The sequence below is a fragment of the Daphnia pulex genome, chromosome 11, assembly GCF_021134715.1.
Source record: "Daphnia pulex isolate KAP4 chromosome 11, ASM2113471v1".
In the NCBI taxonomy this organism is placed as follows: Eukaryota; Metazoa; Arthropoda; class Branchiopoda; order Diplostraca; family Daphniidae; genus Daphnia; species Daphnia pulex.
In genome coordinates this window covers 2,697,063-2,716,051 of record NC_060027.1, presented here as the reverse complement: position 1 = coordinate 2,716,051, position 18,989 = coordinate 2,697,063, and the positions used below count along the sequence as shown (strand labels likewise).

The 18,989-nt window shown below is 46.6% G+C and overlaps 1 protein-coding gene across 4 annotated transcripts; it reads right to left on the bottom strand.

Moving 5' to 3' along the window:
* Positions 1-267: 267 nt before the first annotated feature.
* On the bottom strand, positions 268-18,959 carry LOC124208017 (serine/threonine-protein kinase MRCK alpha-like). 4 transcript variants are annotated; one of them, XM_046605705.1, is made up of 27 exons: positions 18,614-18,936; positions 18,424-18,531; positions 15,959-16,461; positions 15,040-15,311; positions 12,791-13,090; positions 12,256-12,399; positions 11,853-11,975; positions 11,560-11,768; positions 11,196-11,461; positions 10,954-11,114; positions 10,777-10,883; positions 9,873-10,707; positions 9,634-9,782; positions 9,450-9,556; positions 6,438-6,739; positions 5,721-6,350; positions 5,340-5,619; positions 4,997-5,250; positions 4,558-4,915; positions 4,280-4,465; positions 4,084-4,210; positions 3,706-4,000; positions 3,516-3,642; positions 3,312-3,423; positions 1,157-3,209; positions 953-1,094; positions 268-630 (listed from the first exon to the last, which is right to left on the bottom strand). In XM_046605705.1, exons 3-25 carry the CDS (start codon positions 16,224-16,226, stop codon positions 2,999-3,001), a joined length of 5,823 nt encoding a protein of 1,940 aa, XP_046461661.1. In that variant the 5' UTR covers positions 16,227-16,461; positions 18,424-18,531; positions 18,614-18,936; the 3' UTR covers positions 268-630; positions 953-1,094; positions 1,157-2,998. The 4 variants fall into 4 exon arrangements, with proteins under 4 accessions (XP_046461661.1, XP_046461660.1, XP_046461658.1 ...); XM_046605704.1 differs by having other exon boundaries at positions 18,424-18,959; XM_046605702.1 differs by having other exon boundaries at positions 3,516-4,000.
* Positions 18,960-18,989: the final 30 nt, after the last annotated feature.

Genomic DNA, 18,989 nt, shown 5'->3' with positions numbered 1-18,989 from the left:
ACGGTGATGGATTCTAGAGGTTGTGCATTCCATCTTCTCCTATCACCGTGTCAGCCCGGACTTGTCAGCAATGGCAAGTCCCACCTTGGTCATGGATCCTTCTGACGTGGCGCGTAGAGTAGTAGAAAAACAACCTACGGGTTGTATGGCGTGGCAGCCAACGGGTTAACTAATTGTATGTGTGTATGTATTTATGTTATGTTATGTTTGTAAAAAGTGGAGGAATTGTGGGTGGAGGTGGGACAATATAAGCAATTCCAAACCAAATTAATATTGATGTCATTTATTTTTCTTTATTTCAATAACTAAGCAAACCCCACCGTAAAATCAAACACAATTACATGGATAAGAATTTTGGATACCATGATATCAGTTTGCAATAACTTTTACTATTTATGAAGAAAAACTGTAGTCCTCATTTCCACCACAAACACCACAATCCAAAATCTTGTCAGGAACAGCCAACCTTTCAGGATAACACCAGCACCACAGACTGGATAGAAGCAGCTCACCACACCACCGATGGACTGCATGCAGTAGCTCATCACACCAATCGTCAGCTGGCTGCAACAAAACCATGAGCACAAAAGACAGCATTGCAGAAGCTCAGACTTCACCTGGCTGTGAAACCTATTTGACAAATTTCCAATTACTTAAGATGAACAGATAATATCTCTCGTGCAAAACAACACCAAGACAGGAGTAAAGTTAAATGAAGTGGAATAAAACTATGTGGCCCCTCGTAAAGTCTCAGAAACTTTCCAAAGGGATCTAGAATTTCAATAGAAGTCTAGTAAAAAAAACTATTTAAAGTTCAAACCAATGGATGGCAAACATAAAACAACAGGTCCAATTGACTTTTCTCAAAATTCAACACTAAAGCAAAGGGATCTACTATCTGGTCAATAGCTAAAATTTTATCCTTCTAGTTGGAAAGTGGAAAAAAAATTACTTCTTCTTTAAGTATTTCAGCAAAGGATGGGATGAAACATACAGCCGTTTCACGTAGCAATGGATGACATTTTAGCAGGACAGCAGTCTGAAGCTAGCCATGTGATCATATGATTTGCCCAAATGGAAATAGGCAAGATTTACTGTAAATCAATACATCAATATTTTACACACAGTAAACTTAAATGATCTAAACAAGAATTACCTTATTAATTTCCATCAAAATGTTAAAGATTGAGTATACAACGGCGTGCTGCTCCTGGCTCAATGTCTTGGAATAAAATGGCGATTCCACGTCACTCTGATTCATTTTCAGATGTGTCCACCAGGTGGCGGAGTTTCGGGACTAAAATTTAAAAAATTGTTGGAGTTCTACTGTCGGGAGTTCTATTGTCGGTATTTTTAATAATAAAAAAAAAGGAGTTCTTATGTCTTTGGAGTTCGACTGTCGCTGGAGTTCTACTGTCGCAAACAAAGAAAATTTCAAAATTATTTCAAATAGGGGTTCTATTGTCGGTGGAGTTCTTCTGTCTTTGGAGTTTTGTGGAGATAATGTGGACTTTATCTGTGGTTTCTGGTTTGTTTTTTGTTTTTTTTTGTAACCAGGACTTTTTGGTCAGATTGTTTTGTTTTTTTTTCTTTTGGTCAGGACCCTAAAATAGCTGAGTTAATACAGTCCACCTTTGATAAATTGTATATTTCCTATGAAAGAAGACCTAATTGGGGAGCACGTAAACATTCACAGTATGTAGGTCTGGGGGGATTATAATAGAGCGGCAGCGTTGTTTTCTTAAGTGTCAAGCGGATGGATGAAACCAAAGAAATTCAGGAAACGAAAAATGTTCACGACGAAAAAACGGTCCGCGTGAACGAGGGAAATGGCCAACGATGTCGACGAGACTGAGAAAATGATAAATTAATTGGAGAATCGGGGTAAAAGATGGAGGTGTTCGCAACGAAGAATGACGAAGGTCTTGATTTCCCTCCCACTCGCCAGTCACCGGTGACCCAGTTGAATAAGTAGACAGTCACCGGCGGGTGGCAGCTCTACGTACACGACATAATATAAAGACAAAAGAAAAAAACAAACCAAAAAAAATCGTAATAATAGAGTCGCGAATTGTAGAGGGAAATTGGGGCGATATTACAAGGCTGTACAACAGACCCTGGGGACGTAGATAAGGGAGAAAAAAAGAAATTACAGTACAAAATAATAACCAATTAATCGAAAGAATGGCGGCGCAAACAACAAAAAATATGCAATTGGCCAGCTTCTTCTCATCCAAAAGTGTACAAAATGTTTTGTTTTTTTTTTTTTTCTTTTCATCCATTCCAGAATGAAAGGTCGGCGAATTTAAAAATGAATGCAGATTTTAAATGCCATTTAAAAAAAAAGAAACTGAGTCAAGAGTCTGAGGGCGGAGGAGAAGACTGCATTTTTTAAGTACACGGGGATTAGACGATTGATTGATTCGCTTGAGAATAATAGGACGTGAAGGAATAAGTCTATAAAAAAGCACCACAAGACAGACGACAAATTGAGAAAGTTGGGGGGGGGGAGGTGGTTCAAGTCGGTGACGTTGCGGTTTCTCATCCTTGCAAAATTTGAATGGTTTGATTGTGAAATTCGACAATCAAACTTCCGTCATTCATTGCGCCGATCAAAGGGGAGACGAAAGTCGACATCAATCACGCCCTTCTTTTGTTTCGTTACTTCAAAATAATAATCATCAGAATAATAACCAAATGAACTCGGAAGAAAACTAACAACGCATTTTCAAGTGGTGATAAACGCGGCGCCCATTTTTTTTGTTTGAATACGACGCCTATTCCATACGATCACAATATAGCGTCACGCGTTTGCTTTTTTTTCCCCATCTCGTTTTAAGTACAACCCAACTCCACCCGAAAAGTCACTCGATGACAAATAAATAGTACGCCGGGGTTTTTTGTTTTTCTTAAGTATTTTTCGATGTGGAAAAAGAAGAAGAAGAAGTTAAGAAGAAGTGAAATTCCTCTACGGAGAAGAAAATGTGGTGGACAGAGTTCACGATTCGTAACTGTCCCGACTGTCACGTAAATGGCTCGTTACGCCCGGACTTGGAGGGTTACTCAACCCGCTACTGTTGGAGGCGATAGAATGACGTGGACTGCCATTAGTGGCCATATCATGCGGAGTGGAGAAACTAAAGGGGACGTGCTGGCCCGATAGACCGCTACTCGGCGTCATTGGCGTAATCTGACTGCCCTCTGGAGTCCTGTCCAAACGAGAAATAAGAAATCATGTTAACGTCGTTAAAAAGCAATCAAGGCAAAAACACCTTGGCCAATAAGTTGGCCTTAAATTTTGAAATATATACCTGGCTAGCGTGGAGGAAGTTAGGATCGGACCAGAAATGTGTAAAGATGGTCGCTGATGAGGCGGAGCCTGAGGAGCTGGTCGTCGGGGCGGCAAACCCGGTAACGGTACACCTTTTTTTTTTGGGCGGTAAATAAAACAACAAAGTCGATTCGAATCAATCAAACTTTGGCAAAAAATGTGAGAGAAAGTTTAATTATTATACCATTATGAACGGAAGACGAATTTCCTGACTGTGATATGGATCTACGGGGAGGCGATGGATCGGCCGGCTGGGGTGGAACGCGAGGAGCAGTTAATTTGCTTCCCGATTGCTGGAACATGCTTCGCACCTGGAGGCCATCGCCATGGTCAATTGCACTTGAAGCTCGAAAAAATACACTGCCGGAACCTACCCTTTGGATGCCTTGCTGTTGTTGCTGCTGTTGCTGGTGTTGTTGCTGCTGCAACGTCATCATGTGTGACGGTGATCCGGTAATACTGGTATTACTCGAACTGGTGGACATGCCTGCAAGGGGGATGGCACCGGGTAGATGCTGGGCGCTCTGGTGGGGCACAAACTGGTCCACCTTGTCCAACTGCGGCAGGTCCAGCAGCCTCTGCATTTGAATCCCGTCGCCGGGACCCATGTGACTGATGTGGTTGAAATTGGACGGCGCCGAGATCATCTTTGAACGGCGATCGTTGTTCCTGCGAGTACGAAAAAATAAAAACAGGAAATAACATCCAGTGTCGGCCGGAGAGAAAGAAAAAAACTGCTGTCAATTCCTTACGCTGGTTTCGACGTCCGGTTGTTCTCGCGGACAGAGAATCTCCTCCGCGTTCGTGGCTGATTGCTTCCCGCCCGGCTTTGACCTCCCAAAGTCACTTCGCTCTCTGGGACATTAACGGCGTCGCAAACTGTTGAATGGATCAAAGAAAAGAAACAAATTAGAATTTCACGGGGATCGAGTGGATCCTAGTTGATACCTTTGTTGATGTTGCGCAAGTAGACGACGTAAGGCTGTTCGGTGGCGAAGGAGGCCGACAGGAGGCCATTGTGGTTGAGTGGGAGGCAGCGCTTCAAATTGAGTGTCTGGACCCAGTCACCGGTGAAACAGTCGATGACATCGACGTGAGTCTCAGAGTAGATCAGCAAATGGCCGTCGTAGTTGACTGGTTGTTGCGCAAAAACCAAACATAAATAAAAATAAAATACACGTGATTAGAAATGAGCTGTTGGAAACGGCTGGATGAAAAAATGGTACCGATGGCCAAAGGCGGGGCTGGATACATGATCTCCTTCTCACGCGATTTGCGCCCCTGGTAGTCGACGTAAATGGCCAGCGTGGAAAAGACCAGAAGGAATTCTTGGCTGTTGATCTCGACGGCCCGCAGGGCGTCCAGCGGGTGGTGGGCAATGAACGAGATGCTGGGATGCTCCGATTGGACGAGCGACATCGGATGCTGGTCGCCCATCAGACTGTAAACGGCGAAGCCCGACGGGTAGCCCACAACGAGCCGCCCGTCCGATATCACGTTGAGGCACTGGGCTGGCGTTGGTAACAGGATATCCCGGAGTCTCTTATGACGCGCCTTGGTCCGTGTGATCTCAAACAACAGCACCTGGGCGACACGACACGTTTCAAAAAAAAAAGTTGAAATATACTCAAAAACTAAATGGGCGGGCCGCGGATAAAAACCAACCTGTCGCTTGACGGCGACGCAGAGACAATAGACGGCCGCTTGGGTGCCGTGTCCTTGGCGCAGGATGCCGGTGGTGAAACTGATGCAGGCTTTGGTATCGGCCACTTTAATCCACTCGACGTCGTCACCGTCGAGCGCCCGAACTGGAACTAGCCGGACGTGATGCTGCTTACCGCAGATGACGACCAGCAGCTGCTCTTCGGGCAGGTAATCAATTTGGTAAATGCGTTTGCTCTCGCCCACCCGAGCGATTTCTATTCCAAGAGAGAGAAAATATAAAAGGAATTAGTAAAATGGAAAAAAAAACAATCCGACTGGAACGTGGCAAATGAGTTGGCACCACCTTCGCGATCGAGGTCGATGCAGAGCAATCCTTCTTCGGTGCCGATGGCTAAACGGTCGGTATCGATGACTGCGCCACTTCCGGCAGTCTTGATCAGGGTGATGGAATTGTCCATGACCTCCTTGGGCTTGAAGACGGCCCGGTTGGGCAATTTGTTGCGCTTCAGGATGCGATGCAATTCGTTGAGGGCCACGACCCATTTCGTCTTTTCACTCTCCGTGTCGGCCAGCATCAGCAAATGGTTGCGCAAACCGGGCGGGTCCATCATGGAAGTGCTCACCTGTAAAAGTCCAGGAAGAAAAGAAGAAACCAGAAAAAAAAACATTAGAGACAATGAAACAAATTTCTTGTTTGTTTTTGGTAAATGTGAATGAGACGGACCCTGAAAATGCAAGGGATATCCTTCTTGTTGGCGTGGATGACGTCCGAATCGCGGACAGAGCTGACCTCAAACTGCTCGTCTCGCATGTCCAGCACCTGTGAAACGGACACGGACGGCTGGGCGTTGCGTTCGGCCGAGATGTCGTAGAGGAAGAGCTTGAAGTCGCAGACGACGACAAACTGGCGCAGCCATCCCTTCTTGACTCCGCCCGGCTTGGGCACTTTGACGTAGCCCTCGTAGGCCGTGCCGATGCCGCGGGTGGGATCGATGCCCAGCGGCCGCTTGGTCTGGTCGGTGGGCAGCGGGCAGAGCGGCGGGACCTTGTCCTTGCAGGAGACGTGACAGGCGAAGCCGCAGACTTCGCAGACGACGCCCTGCCGGCTGAGGCCGACCATGAGCGACGTGCAGTGATTGCACTTGAGCGGCGACGGGAAGGAGCGCACCAGGAACTGGTGCGACTTGGAGCGCAGCGACAAGGTGCTCGTCAGCGGCGAAGAGTGCAGCAGCGGCATCGATCCGGCGCTGCTGTTGGACTGCGGCGACGGATGAGACAAGTTGAGCGTCTGCTGCAACTGCATCTGCATCTGCAACATGTGCTGGTTCTGCGACATGTCCACCATTCCGGAACCCTGTCGGCCGTCCGCCGAAATAAAAAAATAAAAATAAGTTTGAAATTATTTGAGCGGGTGATTTAAAAAATAATTTTGTAGACGGACCTGCATGATGTGTCCGCTGCTACGGTCCATACTGCGCTGGCCGAAAGGCGATCCGCCGTTGTTGCCGCCGTCCGTCTGGCTCGGCTGCCCGGGATGTAGCGGACTGATGTGGTGCGACGGGCCACTTTGTACGGGGCTACTGAGATCCGAGGCCGATTTGTTGCTGCTGCTCAGCACCGACGGGGCCCGATTGTCTTCGATGTCGCCATCCTCGCTGTCGGCCGAGGCCGCCCGCCCTCTGATGGACGACTCCTTGAGGAACTGCTCCAGGAACGACATCTGCGAGATGGGTCTGTCCAAAACTATCCAAAGAGAAACGAGACGAGAGAGACAAAAGAAAAAGGGGGGAAACCCAGAGAAAATAAAACAAATGAGCAAATCAACAACAACGCAACCAAAACTACATTTTCCAATAATTGAAAACAACAACAGCCGTCAGGATTCTTTTTGCTTTAAGTAAATGGACAAGTGGTCAAGATTTCTCGGCATTATTGTGCGGATGGAAACTGAGAGGTGGTAGAGGCCAAGTCCAGTACGCCAACAATCATTTAAAAATGAAAGAAAATTGAATCAATAATAGCAAAATGGCGTGAGATAAAAACACTGCCCTCAGGAACAAAAATCTTTCGATCCTTCCTCCCGCCCCACCATCTCTCTCTCTTTTGCTATTGGGTGTGTGTGTGTGTGTTAATGGTGCGGAGCGGCTAAAAGAAAAAAGGGAGGGCCGATTAGTTTGTTTTTTAAAAATCTGTTTGGGGCGGAATAATTCCGGATTCCGGGGGGATTGTGCGTCACACAAGTCACGGCGGGGGGGGAGTGAGTGGAATCAATAAAAGAAAAAGCTCATGCCCACTATGTGACGACGACACAAATGGACGGAAGTGGGGAAAAACGGGATAATAAAAAAGAAAGTGCGTGGGATGGATGGAAACGGACAATAGAGGCGGATGTGGGGGGGAGAGACCAGCAATCAGCCATTACATCCAGCACAGACACAGGCACTAGTAGTAGCAGCAGCAGCAGCACATGATGGCATCAAATAATCAATATAAGTAGCACATCTTTTTGGATTGGAGTCAATGGATGCTTTGGATTTTGGCGATTTTTTGTTTTGGGGGTTTTTCTTGATTTGTTTCTTTACCGGAATTTTTTCTTTTTCGAAAAGTGTCGCCTCCGAGTGTGATCAAAGTGCCTCGAAACACAACAACCGGAAAGTGTAGGAGAAAGTACAGATTTGTCGCTTGCACCAACGAACCGGCGGACCACCGAAGGGCGATCCGGACCCAGGAGAGAAGAGAAGTGCCGAGCCCCCTTTTTTTCGTTTTTGTTTTTGGGTTTGTGTTTGTTTTGTAAAAGAAAATGTTTGTTTGGTTTTTGTTTGTTTTTTCTTCTTTTCAGACAAAAGAGACGGACGGACGGACAGACAGAGAGAATAGGAGAAGAAGAATCAAGGCTTTTCAAGGAAGTACAGATTGGCTTTGGTTTTGGCGGATAGAAAAAGAAGACGATAAGGCGGATGGATGGATGGATGGAAGGAGTTTGGGTATAAGGCGAATTTTTCTTTTTCTTTTTTCTTTCATGTCTGATCAATTGGATAAGGTGAAAATAGCTGAAAGCTGGCCAGCCTTTTGACTAGTTGGAGAACAAGGAATTTGAGTGGATGTGTGTAATGTTTGTTTTGTTTGTCTTCTTTCCATTACGGATGAAAGAGTGGGAGGAGGAGAATAAAGGGAAAGGTGGAGCCACAGCGCGCTTAAATTCTCTTGATTATGGGGGGTCTTTTTTTTTGGTAATAAACGTTTTTCTATTTTTTTCTTTACAAAATAAAATTGAAAATTGAAATTCTTTTTTTTAGTCTTTTTTTTTTGTGTGTGTGTCTGTTTGTGTTTTGTTTTTTTTCCCAGTCAAATTGTCTACATGAAGGCACGGACCAGCAGGACGACCAAGCCCCACAGGCAGCTGGTCAAGCCTAGGAAGACGGGAATTTTGACTAAGAAAATTTGGGAAATTAAAAAAAGAAAAAGAAAAAAACCGAAGAGAATTGTGTGTGAAAAAGGAAAATGAATAAAGGAGGGAGAAAAGAAAGAAAGAGAAAAAAGAGGATTAGATCGTTAAAACCCAAAAAACTTGAAAAATTCAAAAAATAGAAAAACTAAATAAAGAGATCCGTCACTATTGCTGGAAGCAAGCTTTTTCTTTCAACTAATCAAATCAAAAATTGGGGGGAACAAATTAAAAATGGGAAGAAATTAAAATAAAAGGGACAAACGCTTTTCTGGTGGTACTAAACTTCCCCCTTCCGCTCTCCCATCCATAAATGGAATTATTAGCCATTCGCGGTACGTAAAAGCATCAGCATAACAATTAGCGGCATCATCATCATCATCACACACCTGGTTATCACTTGGGTAAGAGCTGAGGAGGGGGAAATGCTAAAAAAATTCGTCAAAAACCAAAATTACAGAAGCCTTTTAAATGTTTGTTCTTCTTCTTTTTTTTTCGCTGTGCATATTTTTGTGCGGGAATAGGACGGGAGGTATCGAATGAGGGAGGGGGGGGGGTCATCAGGTGGGTGCAGTGTGGAAGGAATGGACGGCTGTGCCAGGAGAAGGGTGTAAAAAAAAGAAAAGAAATAGATTTAGAAAGAAAAAAAAAAATGATTAAAAACAACAGTAACAAACTTTTGTAAGAAAAAGATTTGATAGTGAAGAATCAACCGATTCTCATTTGTTTTCGTTGGGGTCGAGCCACACTACAAGGAGATGAAAATATTATCGAGTGCGAAGGGGGATGAGAGAGGGTATCGAGCCTCATACGGATTCAGAAAATCGCAATCCAGCACAAAATTCAAACAATTCGATTTTTACAAGGGGTTGCCATTTTTGGGTAAATAATTTTTTTTTTCGGTGAGAGGGGGGGATTGTTTTTTGGGGAATCAATTTCATCATCCTCTAAATAAATGGTTTCTCTCTTTCACTATTTCGAAACTTGTCAATTTGCTCAAATACTTACATCCGTCTCCGGATTCAAGGCGTTGTTGCATCTCTTTCATTTGCGAATCCTTCCGCACCAGCTCGCGGGCCAGTTCCTCCCGCTGCTGTTTCACTTCCCACAGTTCCCTATTTTTTTTTTTCCAAAATTCACCAAATGAAATTCCAATTCACTTTGATTGATTGATTCCAAAAAATGAAATTACTTTTGCATGGCGATGAAATCGGCCCTTATCTGAGTCAACTCTTCCCGGATCGATTCCTTGGCCTGGATCTCTGACTGGAGGCTACTCTGCAAATTCAATATCTCCATTTTGTCTAATTTCTGAGATCGCCGGTTCTTCCAGTTCTTTTCCTACAAATTACAAAAAAAAAATCGAATCGATCAAAAAATTGAATTCCACTAAAAGGGGAGGGAATGTTTGGGGCGGATCGTTTGTCTCACGTTGCTGGGTGTTCCGCCGACGCCCTGCGTCTTCAAGTTCTCCATCTCTTCCGTCATTTTACTGGTCAGGGCTTGCAGGTAACCTCTGGCGTCTTTCTCGTCGCTGACCCACTGGATGATCTCCGAGATTTGAGCCTCCCACTGGGCCACGGCGGCCTGTTTGCTGCGCAGCTCCGACAGCTCTTCCTCCATGGCCCGTTTCTCGCTCTGCAGCCGGAGGCAAGAGTCGGAGAAGCGCTCCAGCTCGGCCACGACCCGCTTCGTGTCCTCCAGCAGCAGCTGCTTCTCCCGCTCGTGGGCCCTCCGCACTTCGACGATGACTTCCTCGTTCTCGACGGCGCTCTCCTGCCTCGATTGCTCCACCTTCTCCTTGAGCAGGGCCGACTCCTTCTCGTAGGTGGCCCGCATGTTATCCGCCTCCAGGAGCTGGTCGTTCAGGGCGCTCAGCTCGGCAGCGTGACGCGAGCTCAGCTGACTGGCCAGCTCCTTGTGCTGCATCTCCTGTTTCTCCAGCTCGGATCGCAGCCGCAGAAGCTCCTGGTTGAGTTCCATCGAGTTCATGGCCGCCTCGCCGGCCTGGGCCTTCTGCTGCAGCCGCTCCATGTCCTCGTGGAGGGAGCGGGCGTGCTCTTCCGCCCTCTCGCGCAGCCTTTTCTCCCGCACCACGTCGGCCTGCAGCTCTTCCGCCCTGGCCTCCAGGTCGCGGCGCAGCTTCTCGGCCCGACGCAGGTCGTTCCTGAGCGCGTCCATCTTCTGGAGCGTCCCTTCCAGCTCCTCCTCCTTGTCTCGTACCTGACGCGACAATTTGGCCTTTTGCTGGCGCAGTTCAGACAACCTAAAATCAAACCAATTTCCATTTTTTAAAACAAATCCATCCAGTTCACATCTTTTTTCTCTTTTTTACTTGTCCGAGACTTCCGTGTATTCCGTCATGGCCAGTTTGCGTTGTCCGATGGCGTCTTTCAACTCCTTGGATTGCAGCCGCAGCTTTTCTTGCGTGTCGGTCATCTCCTGTGAACACAAGAGAGGCCGATCGATTAGAGCGTTCCACAGTTTTTTTAATATTTATTATTGATCATACCCTGACGAGCTCATCTTTTTCTTGCTTCCACTGGCGCTGACTCTTTTCCATTTCCTTAATCTTTTGGCTTTTCTCGCCTTCGCTCAGCTCGAAATCTTTCTTCATTAGGGCCGACATTTCCTTGCCCGTCTGCTCCGCCCTGGACAACTGCTGCATCAGCTCTAACGAAAGGCACAGCCGGACGAGAAGAACCAGATGAGTTTGATAAAAGCAAAATTGGAGCTGAATAGGAGACGGATTACCTCCGTTGCGCTTCGTCAGCTGATTGACTTCGTCCTGTAATCGGCGGACGTCGTTGTTGTTGCCGGACGGGTTGCCGCTGCTGCTGCCGCCGCTCCCTGGGCCATCGCCGGAGCCATTTAGGGCCGCTGGGGCGGCGGCGCAGGCGACTGAAGCGGCTGCGTGAGTCAGGGCGGCAGCGGTGGCGGCGGTGGATGCGACGGAGGGCGTGTATCCGTCGCCGGTTCCGTTCGAGTGGATGAGCAACCGGTTCATGTCCGTCAGCAAACTGTCGGCAACGATTAAAGTGTGACGGTTATACACGGACAGGCTGAGGAATCAGAAAAAGAAAAAAGAGACTTTTGACAGCGACGACGACATTTTTACCTGCCCTGGGTATAGGTGAAGCCGAGGAAAGGGAGGTGGAGGGCGCTGAAGACGGAATTGGCCGTCGGCGGAAGGACGTCGGCGCTGCGGAGATCCGTGTCGTCGACATCGAAATTGGACGTGTCCGTCGGACTGCTCACTTCCGGTATGTAAGGAGCCGTGCTGTCGCGAATGTTGTCCCAGTCGATGCCGGAAAACCAAGGATGATTCTGGCAACGGAAATTGGACAACACCATTGAAATTCGATCCTCTTTTCACATGAAATTTGAATTTTAAAAAAGAAAGAAACTCGCCTGGAAATCGCTGAGGCCATTTTGTCCTAGACGATACTCTGCACTGCAAATGAGTCTCCTCATCAAATCCTTGCCATCTTCAGACACTTCCAGGCCGGAATCCGTTGGGAAATCGAAGCAGCTCTAAAATTTTTAAAAAATAAATAAAATAAAAAGCCAATTAGAAATTTAAAACCCGTTAATGTTAATTTTAAAAAAATGAAGGGCAGACAAAATCAACAAAAACAAATCAAATGAAAGGGGGGCGATGTTGTTGGTATTAGCTCATTGGTGGAATTGAGTCGTCAAAGTGGATGAAGGATACGGGACATTCGATCCGGCTGTCAGAGTCAGAGGTCATTTGATCGCGTTGAAAACATTAGACACACACACACACTCGTCACACACACAGAAACGGACGGACCTTGTGATTCATGATGCGGCCGTAGGTTTCCACCAGGGATTCGGCGTAGAAGGGCGTCTCTCCGTAGAGCATCTCGTACATGCACACGCCCAGCGACCACCAGTCACATTCCGGGCCGTAGCGTCCTTGGCCGTCCTCCATCGCCTGGAAACGAGCATCGCCCACATCGACACCCGACCAAAAAAAGAGAAAAACAAAACAAAAAAAAATTAAGAAAAACACGAAAATACCATTAGAGACGCCTAAGGAAAACTGCCAATGCCAAATTAAGTGTAGCGCGGACGCACACACACACAAGACGGCCCGGATGCAAAGAAATAAAAAAAGAAAAAACGGGCGAAATGTGCACGAAATAAATTCGACGGTTAGAGGAGATTTTTGGCAACCGTACACGCGCCATTAAATACTTAAGCCGGCGCCATTTTTTTCCACCATCCACGTCGTCCGTCCTTAAAATAACGACGGCGGGGGATGTGATGTGAAATTCTGGGGCCAATCTGGAAATTTGTTTTGATATTATCATTTGGTTACGCACCCGCAGGATTTCGGGAGAGATGTAGTCGGGAGTGCCGATGGCCACGTTGCTCTGGACCGTTCCGTCCTCTCTGAGTCTGAGGCAGGATCCGAAATCGGCCAGGCGGATGTGTCCGTTGGCGTCGAGGAGGACGTTGTCGGGTTTGATGTCGCGGTGGACGTAGCGCAGCCGGTGGATCGAGTCGATGGCCAGCACCATTTCGGCCAGGTAGAATTTGGCCATATCCTCGGGCAATCGATCCTCAAACTTGGACAGGAGCGTCAACAGGTCACCGCCGCAGTAATAATCCATCACCAGGTACTACAAGAGAAAAAAACAGAAAATAACAAACAAAAACAAAATGAAAATGGTCAAGTCTTTCGTGACCGGTGCATTGCCAAAACTGCAATCGTTTCTTACGTTCGGTAATAAATAACGAGGAAGATGATTTACAATCACATCGACAGAAAAAGAATATCTCCCAAACCCCCCTTTACCATCTCTGTGCATGACTTTATCTCTCATCCCGATGAATATTTACGCTTTCTTCTTGCTTCTTCTTCCCCCCTCGCCTAAAAACAGAGCCCATGTCTTCTTCTTCTATTTTTCTGACTGCCTGATTTACGATCCTCTTTCACCGACTCTATTTGTTTTTCCTTCTCTCTCTCAAGTCGTTGGCCCGTCCGTCACAAAAATTACCAACAGACGAAATGGAAAGGGCAAGGCCAAAAAAAGAAGAAAAGAGAAAAACTTTGTGTGTGTGTGTGCTCACACGTTATGCGGTGCGGTCGGTCACACAAAAGTTGCGTGACGGCCAGTTACGGGCGCCCCAGCGCAAAAGAGAAAAATTTCTTCTTCTTCTTCTTCTAGAAAATGTGTCTGCAGAAACGCTTCCGCTTGAAGGATTCTCGCCTAGACGACGCCATGGTGCAATGTATGCTAACATACACACACATCCATCCCATCCACCCAGGTGGTGTAAAGATATTGACGCTCCACGGACCAAGCGCCAGTCCCCCCCAAAAAAGAAACAAGGACCGACGGACGGAAGAGAAATGTAGCCGTAAATAGAAACACCACGCACGCACTGCAGTCGAGTAGAGAGGGGGGGTTGAACAAGGTTCGGCTCCTTCTTCTTCTCTCTGGCACACTTCAAAAAAAAAGGGCGAGTCCTTTTCGGGACGAATAATTCCGCACATCGGGAGACACGCAGACGCCCTTATTGCATCGACTATCGTCTTATTTGTCTTGGTCGGGGGGCCACGGAGTCAAATCGAACGGGAGAGGATGAAACAGCTGCCCCGCTCAGCAGACACACAAGGAAAAGGAAGGAAGGAAGTAGGGCCAGCTGCTGGGCTCCTAGATACCATCCGACACTGTGCAAGTGGGAAGAAATGAGGTTTTTCGTTTCATTTCCAGCAATTGGGGAGAAAAGAAGGAAGGAGAAGCCCCTGCAATATGTCTGGAATGCGTTTCCTTTTCGTCGATTCTTTTTAGGGTTGTTGGTGTTGTTGTTGTTTCACGGAATTATTGATTTTTATTTGTTTTTCCTGGTCTTCAAACTTTTGTTTCTTTTTTGTTTTTTTCCCTGTGGCCAGCATCTCCTCCTTGTTGCCATTTGTAGTAAAAAGAAGAAAAGAAAGAAAACTGTTATTTGGTGTGGACACGGTTTTCTTGTCATCCAAAACCCTGCCGACTACTTCTTCTTCTTCTTTCCCCCCTGATGACGACAGACCGCACACGGGCAACCAGCCGGAAGTGGTCGACGCGACCGAGTCAAGCGTTACGCTCAGAAAAAAAAAGGGAAAATTCAAATTATCTCATCAAGAGCGGCCAGCCCAGACAACCGCCACCTCCTCCTCCTCATTACGACAAAGAGTTGAGTGTCTCAGCTATTTGATCTCTCCATGAAAAAAGGGGGAGAAAAGAATCAAATAAAATAAAATTCGAATCGACACCACAAAACACAACAACCAAATTCCAGCCAAACAACAACCACCCTGTTGTCTGGCCATTTTGTTTGAGCTGTTTTCGAACGATAAAGACGTCACCGCGATCAAAAGGGAAAGTCAGCAATGAGATCACAAAGCCGGCCTTTTTTTTCCTTGCTGTATAATGTGTTTGAACACAAAAAAATAGCTGGGCAAAATGCCAGCCGGGCGAACTACTAAGTTTTAAAAAAAGTTCCTTGCAAGAGAATGGGACAAGGACAACCTGGTCGGTGTTGTTGCTTATTATTATCTGTTGCGCTTTTAGTTATTTAGTTTTACCAGATTGTTCTCGTCCTGGAAGGCGTAGTGAAGGTCGGTGATCCAGCGTCGATCCCCGCGCACAAGGACGTCTCGCTCCTCGTGAAAGCAGGCGGCTTCGGCCCGCTTGAGCATCACCCACTTGTTGAGGATCTTCATGGCGTAGACGCGCTCCGTGTGCCGCAGCTTGACGACGCACACCTCGCCGAAAGCCCCGCGACCAATCACTTTGATCAGCTCGAAATCGTCGCGCGTCAGTCGCAGGCTCTTGATTTGGCTCACGCTCGGTTTCACTGCGCAAAATGAATAACAAATTAATTGAAATCAAATTCAAATTTTTTTAACATTATGCAAATTTTAGTTCTTTTTTTTTTGGTTGGGTAGGGATTCGTGTCTTCCGCTCGACAGCCAAATAAAATTTGGTAACCAGCCGGATGGCGCAATTCTCTCCCTTCCTTCCTTTTTTCCTCCCGCAAAGCCTTTTGTTTGTTTGTTACACGAAACAACAACAACAACATCACACAATGTGTAGGCATAATGGAGTAGATTACAACCGACTATCACGCTCCAACAACTCTCCCGGCCGTCGTTCAAAATATTTAAAAAAAACACGTACACCCCACCCATCCATCCCTCTATACTACACCAACCCTTTTTCCTCTCTCTCCGGTACTTTTCGTTATTATTTATTTATTTATTTTCTCTTTTATATTTCGTCACCCATAGCTGAAAAAGTGGAGAGAGGGGAGAAAGAAAAAAAAGAGAGTCGTCGGCTTCACACACACTGGGCTTTTATGCTAATATGTAGATTTTCACTAACGCGTGACGCACGGGAAGTCAGGTGTGTAGCGGCTGGAACTTGACGTCATCGTTTACATGAGGAAGAAATAATAAACAGAGGAGGAGGGAATGAATTAAACAAAAATGAAAATGGACGTACTCAATTCGAGAAAGTCGGAAACGGTTTTCTCCCGGCGGAGAGCCGAGGTGAAACACTCGTCGTAGAGGACGAGCAGAGCGTCGAGTAGCGTCTCGACGCTGATGGTGATGGTTGACGTCGATGATGACGACGAAGATGTGGCGGCCGTGGTGACGGCTCCATCCTCTCCGCTGGTCAACAGAAGCCGCTCCAGCTGTTTGAGGCGTCGCTCCACCGGCGACAGGTCGGCCGCCATCGCCGACGCTGCAGCCGACGCCGCCGCAGCCATTAACCAATCAAAACTTGTTTTCTTCTTCTTCCGCTCGTTTTGGGCTCCTTTGATCTCGACCGTCGACGACGACGACGACGTCTGATGTCAATTTTTTCCACCCACTATTTCAACACACACACACACAACACACACACAGAAGAGCCAAACGGTCACGGAAATGGCAATCGTCAACACCGACTGCTGCCGACTGTCGAGTTGACTGGACACATCCTTGATGCTTCAGCTTTCGAATCTGCCAAATCAAATCAAAAGAAGAAGAAAAATTAGAAATCAAAAATAAACTAAAAATGTTGAGCAATTAACACACACACACAGATCGAAAATGTTATCCAGTAGACTCGGTTGTAAAACGAGCAGCAGGAACGTTCCTCCCGCTATTTCATTTTTCCAGTTACGACCCCCCTCCTCGTTTACGTACAAACAGGGAGACAAGATCAGTTTCTCTCTCTCCCACTCTCACACGCACGCAGCGGGAGAGGAGGAGGAGGACGACGTCGCCCCGGCCAAAAGGCCCCAGCATTTGCGGCGTCTGAATGGGAAGAAAAAGGAGGAAAGAAGAAGAAAAACTTGAACGTTTTTCAGCCAAGTTTCTTTTCTTTTTTTCAAAAAAAAAAAAAAACCAAGAGGGAGAATATCTATCCCACACACACACACACAACCCTCCCTTTTGAATTGCCTTCCCACCTACACCCGACAACCCGATTTATTTATACATCTCACTCCCTCCCCGCTTAAACCCCTAGCGCAGCCGGGAGGAGTTCGGCAGGGCCATCCGAACGACCGACCCATCTGTGTGCTGCCCCTCGTATTTATGTACACACACACACATATTAGATGTAAGAGAGAGATATATATATACTACTCTCTGTCTTTTGGCTATCCTGCGGGATGACTACCTCGGCCAGACTGGTGCTTAGGTGAGGAGGCCAGGAGGAGGAAAGATGGAGGGGGTCGACAAGAGTTTTTCAAAAAGAGACATTCCATCACTGTTGGTACGGCGGAGGGTTTTTTACTTTTTCTCTTTTTCTTGGCCGTCTGCACGGTCCAGTTTCTCTTCTTTCTTTTCTAGTTGTGTAGTAAATAAATAGCCCCCGTGTGCAATAATTGCATCGGCGTTGACAGATTCCAACAGGAGCTAGTTCCAAAACAAATTCCTTTCCTTTCTTTATTCCCATCGTATATAAATATCGCCTGATCGCCAAACACTTTAATTGTCGTCGTCCATTTTTCGAAGGGGGGGGGGGCCGTTATTTCTTTCCGATGGCTACGCTTCTCCGGACGGGAATCGGTACAAAAAATCGAAATAAAATAAAAAGAGATTTTTTTTTTTTTTTACTTTCTTTCCCACATTTAAAAGTTAGTTCTTTTTTGTGTTGACGACGACGCCAGGGAAACGAGTCAAACCGGGTAACAACTACGCACACACACACACACAGAGAGAAAGAGAAATCATCCGTAGCTAAGGAACCAGCCAACTCTTCCGCATAACCGCCCGTCTCCCCCGCATCGGCCCGACGCTCTGTGTGTGTGTGTTTCTTTTTCTTTATTTCCTCCCGAATGCAAAGTCACGATTCAGGTGCTACCCTCTCACCAACCTCTTCTCGTTATTTTCCTACACCTCCCCCTTTCACACACACACCACACTTGGTGTGTGTGTGTACACTCTGGCATCACCTTATGGAGACATGATCAACACTGGCGAGCCAATCGTTTCAACTTCCTTAAAGACACTTTCCATTACGTACACAGAGAAAATGACAGCCTATCGTCTTTGTCGTCACACTATCGGCAATCACACAACTCGAATGGGGAGAGAAAAGTTGGCATCAGGCACAGCCAGGCACGACAGCCAGGAATATTGATTACGAGGCCTTTAGGAGGAGCAGCACCCACATCTCTATCTGTTGGTTACGATGTGGGTGCTTTGCAAATGCTCTCCTGACTGCAGCACGCAGGCTGAGTAATAATGTTCATGGTAAACACTCCACGGGGCTGTATATCAGCAGATTAGATTACATGACACACTCTCTGCCAGTCGTTCAGTTGGATGTTGTTGAGCACCCTATAAAAAAATGGAAATGCCAGACCCATAACTTGCCTGTCTGGACCGACCTGTCTGTTTTGACTGGGATGTTTGGGACGGAAAAGTGATAAGTGTAGTCGACATTGAAAAGAAACTCTTGGCATACCATACCTGGTGTCGTAGTTTGATCAGCTGGCCAATACACTTCAGGTTCCAAGTGAATTGTCTTTTTATCAGCTCATCATCTTACGGCCAGATCCAAAGTCCGTGGCAATCTCACTAAAAAAGGAGTTGATTGTGTACCCAACACGTCGAAAGAGAAAATATGAAGCCGTCAGCACACAGGCACGAAGTGAAATACCGTTCAACACACTCGAGATTTTTCCGTCTTGTGTTTTTTTCCCTCTAGATTTGTCTAGACATTCTTTTTCGGCTGTGTGTATGCGCGGCGTATGAGTAAGAGCCCCGTTCTGCCTCACGGTGGAGTTACAAATTAAAACACTAAAACAAACTTAAAAAAAAAACATTCGAATCACTTGAGAAAATGGCAAAAACCATGGGCTGAACGGGGCGGTGGGTTCAGTCCCAACACAACAGAACTGGCAGAATCTCAGGCTCGTCTTCGTCACGCGAAGCCATTGACAGAACTCTACGAGGTACACACACACAGGCAACACCCAACCTCTTCCACTCATAGGGAAATAAAGTATACTCGGCTGCGACCAGCCGAGCTAAAT